This window comes from Physeter macrocephalus, chromosome 17, assembly GCF_002837175.3.
Source record: "Physeter macrocephalus isolate SW-GA chromosome 17, ASM283717v5, whole genome shotgun sequence".
Lineage (NCBI taxonomy): Eukaryota > Metazoa > Chordata > Mammalia > Artiodactyla > Physeteridae > Physeter > Physeter macrocephalus.
Window position 1 is genome coordinate 43,189,103 of NC_041230.1, and position 8,919 is coordinate 43,198,021.

At 48.6% G+C, this 8,919-nt stretch overlaps 1 protein-coding gene and 1 long non-coding RNA gene across 3 annotated transcripts in view; one reads left to right on the forward strand and one right to left on the reverse strand.

Annotated features, from left to right (window-relative positions):
- The first annotated feature begins 2,248 nt into the window (after positions 1 to 2,248).
- Positions 2,249 to 5,557, forward strand: LOC129391423 (uncharacterized). Its single transcript, XR_008615525.1, has 2 exons — positions 2,249 to 3,360; positions 5,269 to 5,557. It is a non-coding gene; the product is annotated as an uncharacterized lncRNA (long non-coding RNA).
- Positions 5,558 to 7,714: 2,157 nt separating this feature from the next.
- Positions 7,715 to 8,919, reverse strand: part of LOC102988391 (ATP-dependent RNA helicase DDX19B) — a 20,212-nt gene continuing 19,007 nt past the window's right edge. For both annotated transcript variants that reach the window (XM_007102562.4, XM_007102563.4), the window contains exons 11-12: positions 8,458 to 8,649; positions 7,715 to 8,023 (exon numbers count right to left, since the gene is read on the reverse strand). In XM_007102562.4, the coding sequence (XP_007102624.2) occupies positions 7,962 to 8,023; positions 8,458 to 8,649 (254 nt within the window). In that variant the 3' untranslated portion in view covers positions 7,715 to 7,961. The remainder of the gene's footprint in view (positions 8,024 to 8,457; positions 8,650 to 8,919) is intronic.

Here is an 8,919-nt window from a genome sequence, read left to right on the forward strand (position 1 = left end):
TTTTAAAAATGCATCCTACATGATTTACTTGAATTCTCACAACAATCCTGTTTTCTCCATTTTACAAATAAGGAAATTGACGTTCAGAGAAGTTGACTTTCCAAGACCATATGGCTTAGTAAGTGGCAAATCTGGGCAACTGAATTCTAGAAAACTCGGCGACAAAACCCAAAACCAAGGGCGGAGTGAGGGGCGGGCTTTCCTGGGACCCCTTTACTTTCAAGTTTCGAGCCGTACCGGTATCCGATTGGCCGAGGCCGGGCGCTCCAGCCAGTCAGAGGTGGGCAATAGCCCTGACCCGGGCACTTTCTAACTGGCCCTTTGAGCCCGAATCCCAGCTTAGATGCTGACTGGGTGAGCTCGCACTGCGCCTAGTTTGGAACTGCTGGATCACGTGATGATTTCGTCTTCATCAGTGAACTGTATGTCCTGTTGGCAGGGACCTTACCTCTTGATCCCGAGCATTTCGCTCATAGCAGAGACACAATAAACAACTGTTGAATTAGGGAGTGAACGTATCAGTAAGTCATTTAAGGGTCGGCAAAGAACATCTCACGATCGTGCCTGATTCTGTGGCGCCATCATGTGTTCTGAGCCGAGGCGTGCGGGCACTCGCATTGCTTATGCTGGCGGTGGGGGTGGGCACAATAGGATGGCGGCTCTGCTCTCGGAATGACTGCTCATTCTCCCTCGTGATGCCTCTGTGTACCGGAAGTGACGGGAAGGGGAAGAGGAATGCCGTAAGATTCAGAAAATAATTTAGCAATAGTGGCAGGAGCCAGACCAAGTTTGTATTTGGCCTGCAAAATTCAGATGACTAATTTATAAAGATCAATTTGTAAAAATTGTATGAAAAAGTGATTGGGGATAATTTTTACAGAAAATTTGTAAAACATACTCCACTGTTAACACACATTAACAAAGCAGCAACACGCCTGCTGACAGCTAGGAATTCAGTGATGACTGATTTCACACCTCCTACCCTTACTGGACTTCACTTCAAGGGAAGACAGACGCTAAACAAGCAGTCCCAAATATATACATTTTTATATATGAGGCAAATACAGCCTAGCGGTTAAGAAGGTGGGTCCTGGAGCCAGACTGCCCAGGCGTGTAGCCTGCCTTGCTACTTCTGACCTGTATGTAGTAGGACACATGACTTAACCTCTCTGTGCCTGTGTCCTCATCTGTAGAATAGGAATCCTAACACATTTGTTGTCAGGAGTAAATAAGCTATCTATGTAGACTTTTTTTTTTTTTGGCGGTACAAGGGCCTCTCACTGCTGTGGCCTCTCCCGTTGCGGAGCGCAGGCTCCGGACGCGCAGGCTCAGCGGCCATGGCTCACGGGCCCAGCCGCTCCGCGGCATGTGGGATCCTCCCGGACCGGGGCACGAACCCGCGCCCCCTGCATCGGCAGGTGGACTCCCGACCACTGCGCCACCAGGGAAGCCCTATGTAGACCTTTTGAAGGTCACCTGACACAGTAATGTCAAGAGAAGTGGGGGCTCCCCTTGTGGTCCAGTGGTTAAGACTCCCGTGCTTCCACTGCAGGGGGCACGGGTTTGATCCCTGGTCGGGGAACTAAGATCCCATGTGCTGTGCAGTGTGGCCAAAAAAATAAGGGAAGTACAGGCACCTGTACAGGGCACCCTGGAGATTATGACCGGGGACTGAGGCACACCTTCCTGAAGAAGTGGTTTTTACCATTGAAAGAGGAAGGACTAGGAGGAGTGAGACAGAAGGAAGGAAAGAACTGGGAGAAGAGTTCCAAGTAGTGGTGTAACCACGGCAGTTGATGCACCTGGTCACTGGTTGTTTGGGGCCCACTTGGCAGAGGGGAGAGGTTCCCCCTCCAGGTTCCTCTCCCCACACGGAGTACCGAAATCTCTGGTGCTCTGCTGAGAGGGGGGACTTTAAGAGACAAGGACTGTTGAACGGGAGGTTGGCCACAGGTGATGCCCTGGAGCGGCGTGAAGAAAGTATCCTCTGAACCTCTTCTGCTCTGCTCCCTGACCACCTGCAGCCTCTGAGGACTCCCGTTTTGAGTTACCTTCTCTCTTCCTCATGCCCATCTTAGCTAGAATCCTGGAGGTGAAACATTCTTTGTTTTTTTTGTTTTTTTTTTTGTGGTATGCGGGCCTCTCACTGTTGTGGCCTCTCCCGTTGCGGAGCACAGGCTCCGGACGCGCAGGCCCAGCGGCCATGGCTCACGGGCCCAGCCTCTCACTGTTGTGGCCTCTCCCGTTGCGGAGCCCAGGCCCCGGACGCGCAGGCCCAGCGGCCATGGCTCACGGGCCCAGCAGCTCCGGGGCATGTGGGATCCTCCCAGACCAGGGCGCGAACCCGGTTCCCCTGCATCGGCAGGCGGACGCGCAACCACTGCGCCACCAGGGAAGCCCGAGGTGAAACATTCTTAACCTCATCCATAAGTCCTGACAGTTTCTTTGAATTTTTGTTCCTGCTTCAAAGTGGGCTGGCTGGGGGAGGAAATAACGGTCTCAAAATGAGAAACTTGAGAGGGAAATGCACAGGATCACCAACCTCTCCGCTGCGTGGCCTAGCACAAAAGCAAATTTTGGCGAGGGTGGAATTGGAGCAGAGTACAAGGGGGGAAGTAAAGCAAGTGAGACTAGAGACTTGAGGTGCCTGATCTGGAATGCCTACTACATACATGTGTCAGGTGTATATACACAACATGTTACACGGTTTGCACTTAAGGAAAATGGAAAGTAATGGGGGGCTTAAGCAGGAGAGTGGGAAAATCAGACTCAAATGTTACAAAGATCACACTGGCTGCTGTGTGACAAATGAACTAGAGGAAAACCCAATTAGAGGCAGGAGCACGTGTTAGGAAGCCAGTGTAGTAGAACAGATGACAGTGGTGATCTAGACCAGGGTCTAAGCTAACTTAAGACTATTTGGCATTTCTCCAATTGCAGAATTCCAAGGATGCTGGAAGCCTATGGATGAGAATATAACAGTTGTAAAGATACAAAATGTGTACTAGTACTTCCAGGAGAGTTCCATTTAAACAGCCCCCCTCCCTGACCCTGCTTCCTCTGGGAGTAGCTAGCTGTCGTCCTGCATAAAAGAAAGATCTGCCACCCAAGCACCTCTGCCTATGAGATGTGGATAAAGCAGAGACTATAAGTGTCTCATCTGAGCAGCTGACATCCCGGATAGCGACCACTCTCAGGCTTCATCTAATATGTTTTCTCCACCTACTCCTCTTCCCCATTTTACAATTAGGACTACTAAGGAGAAGCCCCTTGCTCTGCTGAATACTAATGCCAGAACAGTTTCTAAGCCAAAGCGGAAGCATCCTACAACAGGGGCTGGAGAGAGAGAGAGGACAGAAGGTAGGAGTGTGACAGATATCCGCCAAGCAGATCCCCACCTGCCCTCTAACTTCCCACTAGGTGTTTGAAGCTCTTCCGGGAAAGCCCTGTTCCAGACTCAGGATTAGGAAAGCAGGAAAGGAGGGTACTGGAGCCTCCTAGCATCAGCCCTTCAGGTACCCTCACCTCCGCTGTCATTTTTGGAAGATGCTGCAACCTGAGTCAGACAACAGAATAAAGAACATTCTCAAGCAGAAAAGCAAAGTCAGATAAAACTGCAGGGCGTTCCTAAGAACCTGTTTTCTATGTTCAGGATCAAGAGAAACCTGAAGAGGGCCTCTGGAATTTACAATAGCTTAGGGGTGTTGGTGAAGAAGGGCCGGTTCCTTCTTGCAAAGGTGACAGGCCTGACATCATTCATGAGTCATTCATTCATGACTCAACCCTGATGTCATTTGTTCTTTCCAAACCTTCCCTTTGGATTTCTCCCCAGAATTGTGTATAGTGTGTCTAAATTTTAAGAGCCACAGATTCTTTTCGGAGTAACAACAGTAAGCAGGTATAAAAGTCTACCATTCCTCCTCTGCAGCACCCCTCCAGTCCATTTCTTCTTCTTTTTTTTTCTTTTTTTGGCCATGCCGCCTAGCATGTGGGATCTTAGTTCCCCGACTAGGGATTGAACCCACGCCCGCTGCAGTGGGAGCGTCAAGTCTTAACCACTGGACTGCCAGAGAATTCCCCATTTCTTCTTTTGTGTTCTCAATACAACCAGTGACATCCTGGCACTTACTGTGTGATGGGGCTGATGTAATAATCTTCTAACTGGTTTCTCAGATGCCAGCCTTTTCCAGCTCCAATATATCCTGTATATATCTGCTAGACCATTTTTCCCAAAACCCCATTTCATCACTTCCTGTGATCTAAGGATCTATGACAATTCACTACTAAATCCAAATACTGTTCAAATAATCAAATCTCATTTTCTACCTAACAAGACTTTTCTCTGCCCATGTGGCAAGGCTGCTCCCTTCGCTACCCTTCCAGTGTACTGCATTTATCCTAGTGAAGTTGCTTTGGTCTTAATAGGGCCTCATCTGCCTAGGCCACTCTTCTTGTCACTTGGAATCCCACCACTTTTCTCTCATAAGCAAACTCAACCCCTTCATGAAATCTTCTCTAACCTCAGAAATCCTTACCTTCTGAATACCAGACACTGTGAATGAAACAGCCTTCACGTTAAATAAACAACAAGATGGGAACAAAAAAGGGAGAAGACCTGTTTCCAAGCCCTATTTGTATTCCTTTCCTAGGACTAGAAAATCGAATGTAAGGCCTTTGTAATGCAGGCATCTACCTTCTTTCTGATTAGTTAGCCAGCATACTCTGGTTTACCAGCAGGAAAAACAGGAATGTAAGGAGCCCTCTGGCAACTGAGTAGGGCCTTTGGCCTATGGTGACATCCCAACTGCTTATGTTGGAGCAATGTCAACTCTGAAATGGAATAGTAGTATCAGGTGATGACTAGTCTATGGAATAATACATAAATCTTCACCAATACCAGCAATCAAAACGTGCTGTTTTCTTCTTATACTCAGAAATGATGTCTTAGTGACATGAACATGTCGTAATTCAGTTAAACATCAATAAAGAATACACTAACTGGGCTTCCCTGGTGGCGCAGTGGTTGAGAATCTGCCTGTTAATGCAGGGGACACGGGCTCGAGCCTAGTATCAGGTGATGACTAGTCTATGGAATAATACATAAATCTTCACCAATACCAGCAATCAAAACGTGCTGTTTTCTTCTTATACTCAGAAATGATGTCTTAGTGACATGAACATGTCGTAATTCAGTTAAACATCAATAAAGAATACACTAACTGGGCTTCCCTGGTGGCGCAGTGGTTGAGAATCTGCCTGTTAATGCAGGGGACACGGGTTCGAGCCCTGGCCTGGGAAGGTCCCACATGCCGCGGAGCAACTGGGCCCGTGAGGCACAACTACTGAGCCTGCGCGTCTGGAGCTCGTGCTCCGCAACAAGAGAGGCTGCGACAGTGAGAGGCCCGCGCACCACGATGAAGAGTGGCCCCCGCTTGCTGCAACTAGAGAAAGCCCTCGCACAGAAACGAAGACCCAACACAGCCTTAAATAAATAAATAAATATATAAATAATACAATTTGCTAAAAAAAAAAGGAATTAAAAAAAAGAATGCATTAATGACTGATTAGTTCTTATGCATACAGCCATTGAACACTCCAAAAAACCAATAAAATCCATTGTTTATGGATAATGAACATATCCAGAATTTTCCACTGGGCCCAAATCTCCTTTTCTCAAGCGAGTTACTCTGTTGTAGGGCACAGTTTATCATTCCATACATAGGAACTTACTAAAATCAGCAGAAGAAACTCTGGGGACTGAAGCTCAAGGGCTCCATACCTTTTTACATCACTCATGTCTCAAAATGGCACAAGGTCACAGAAGCAGCTATGGACCATTACGCCCTAGAGGCTAAGCACTGGCAGGAATGAACATGGACTGCAGTGACACTGGGGGGACGTTCCAGAGCCATCCATACAGTGAGTCTTTCTTAACTTTTAAAAAGACACATACTCCTTTGGGAGTTTCTCCCCAGGAAAATACATTTAAACTCAAAACACTGCATAAACTTCATAAGCTCCATAAAACCCATCCAGTGAGTTCTTAGGGGTCTAGCCCCAGATAAGGAACTGTTAATCTAGATTTCTATGAGATACCCATTTATTCCTACTATTGAAGAGTCTGAAGCACAACGCTTCCCATTTTCCTGCTCAGATGTAGGGCTACTCAGTAGATAGGTTTCACATGTTGTGAGAAGGTGGGATGTACTCAGCCTGCAGCCTCAGGAGTCCACACTCCTTTAATTATTGCCTTTGTTTTAAGTTATTTCAGGGTTGGTCCACAGGACTTTGCGGGGGTTGGGGGGGCATAAAATTTCTTCCCTTCTTACAAGACTCCCAAGGTGGGTCAGAGTTGGCCAGAAGTACAAACAAGACTCAACAGTCAAGTGCCCTCAGGGGAATGTGGCAGGACTGACAGTCTGCGGTTCTCTCTGTAGCATCTGTAACGTCAGATTAGGGAAACCACTTGGGAGGCTGACATTGGCCTCTTCCCTTCCCAGGAGACAAATCTGCCCCTAAAACACAGAAATGCCTACAAGGAAGTTCTGGGATTGGAATAGTTCTCATCACAGAAAATCCCTCTTTCAGGCCTGGTCCTAGATAAAGTGGCCCTTCTGTATCGAAGTCAAAGAGCTGAAGAGGACTCTCAGCTGGGGTTTCATATTGCTCTTGTAACTCAGTTTCATCTCATCTTTGCTCTGTCACTCTGTGGGTACCAACAGCTTTGGCCAGGTATGAGAAAGTGTCCATTACTATTATTTGTTCTGACTGCTCTGCACAAAGTTGCCAAGTAAGGATGGAGCAAAGGCCTTGGCAGTTACTCTTGCCTTGGACGGATGAATGGCTGTAGTCCACCTTGTCCCTTAGTTGCACCTGTTTGTATTCCAAGCACTGTGAACGCAGATATTCAGAATCCCTTTATAATCAAGATGCCTAAATTCTGAAATCATTCCCCAGCTCTGATAAAAAACTTGCCTTCTGTGATCTGGAGGCAAAGCAAGGATTTCTGACTACTGCTGATCGCTTCTGGAGCCCTGAGACTGGCCATGAGCAACTTGAAACCACAATTTTCACTGAGGATCCAAACCTCAAAGCACCTTTTATTTGCTTAGGACTACTAAACGGTCAAGATGATGTTAGGGATGTAAAAAAGATGCTGCAAGTGCCCACAAGATCAGCTTTTGTGGCAAGCCAGGACCACCACTAATTCTCCACGATGACTTCTCCACAGGACTTGCTCAAGCACAGGCACAAGCACAGTTATCAGATGTGCATTCTACACAGATTGCACCCGCTGAGAAGAACAAGGCATGGTCTGCAACACAGACTTGTATACACCAAAGATCCCAGGTCGGCATTTTGGTCCATGCTTAGCAAATCTTCCTGCTCTGGCCATGAGGACAGCGGGGACCGGCAACCCTCAGATGAGCTGTCCCGACCCAAATCCAAAGCAGCAGCTCCCCGGTCTCCTCTGCTGCTTCATGCCACACTCCAAACACGAGGACTGCCTTACACACCTAACCTACTCGGTCTCTCTCTGTGTTCCCTCTTCACCTCTACTCTGTCACTTTCACAAGGGCTGGAGGCTGGCCTGAACAATTCTAAGCAGAGAACAGGCCAGGGCTGCCACAAAGGCTCCTGAGCAAGTGATCAGCCACAACTTCTAGATTAGCGTAATGATGTGGGAAAACACTGGCCAAAAAAAAAGACGGAATTTCCAAAAGGTAAATTTCTGTGTATTCATGCCTAATCTTCAAAAGTTGTGTAAACAATTTTTTTCTACCTTCCCCCATCACTTGTACAATTTTTGTCAAGTCCAAACGTAATTTAAAATGAGGTAGGTAGTTTCTCTCTACTCGTGCCTTCATCCTTGTGTTGACTGTTGAGGCCTGTGCCGTGAAAGCACTAGTGTCCCGTGCAGGGGGAGCACCAAGGGTGGCACCAGTGACTGCAGGAGCTTCTCAGTTGGCTATTTTCTCAATCTCGTCCAAGTCATCTGTGTCCAGTCTTTCTATTTTCTTCTCTGGGGGAAAGAAAAGAGAATTCAAAGAGAGACCAACACGGGGTTACAGAGACACACACTCAGGGAAGGGACAGCACAGCAGGGAGGGAGGAAACACAGGTCTCTGCTGCCTAGGGACGTGCTGTGCCTCTGGCCACAGAGATCCTTCACTGAACCCCAAAGGCGTCCAGTGACTCAGCAAGGGACACGGACAGCAACAGCCAGAGCCCCAGGCCCCTCAGCCTGGCCAGGGGGGACTGTCATTCAAGTCCCTGAGCCCCGAGCTCTCCAGGTGTGCTCTCTGAGAACTTCCACATCGTAGGGAAGGATGGGAATGGGACAGGGACAAAGGCCTCTCTCAGGCCACAGGAAAACCTACCCTTCACCCTCCCCTCCCCTCCTGGACTTGCCCCTGTAAGGTAAGGGCCCAGCTGGGGACACTCCCAGGGACTCACTGAAGTGCTCCTGGATTCTGTTCAGGATGTTCATGCTGTGCTTGCTGTCCACCATGTTCACGGCCAGGCCCCTCTTGCCAAAGCGGCCGGTGCGCCCGATCCGGTGCAGGTAGGTCTCGTTGTCCGGGTTCCCATCCTTGTCCACGGGAAGGTCAAAGTTGATGACGACAGACACCTGCTCCACATCGATACCTGCATGAAGGAGAGTCGGACAGGAGTAAGGGCGGGAGACAAGAGTCACTGTCGTCCACAGTCAGGCCCGCACACACCAGCCTCAGGTGGAAGGGACAGCCTGGGATGGGCCAGCTCTAGGATTCAGACAGAGGGGCAGGTAGCAGAACCCAGAGGGAGAAAACAGAACTGTGGCAGGTGCTGACCAAATTATGAAATCAGCCATCAGGCTCCAGAGAGCCTCTGCTGGATACCAGTGTCTGGAGAAGCAGCTAAAGCCTCACTGGGGGC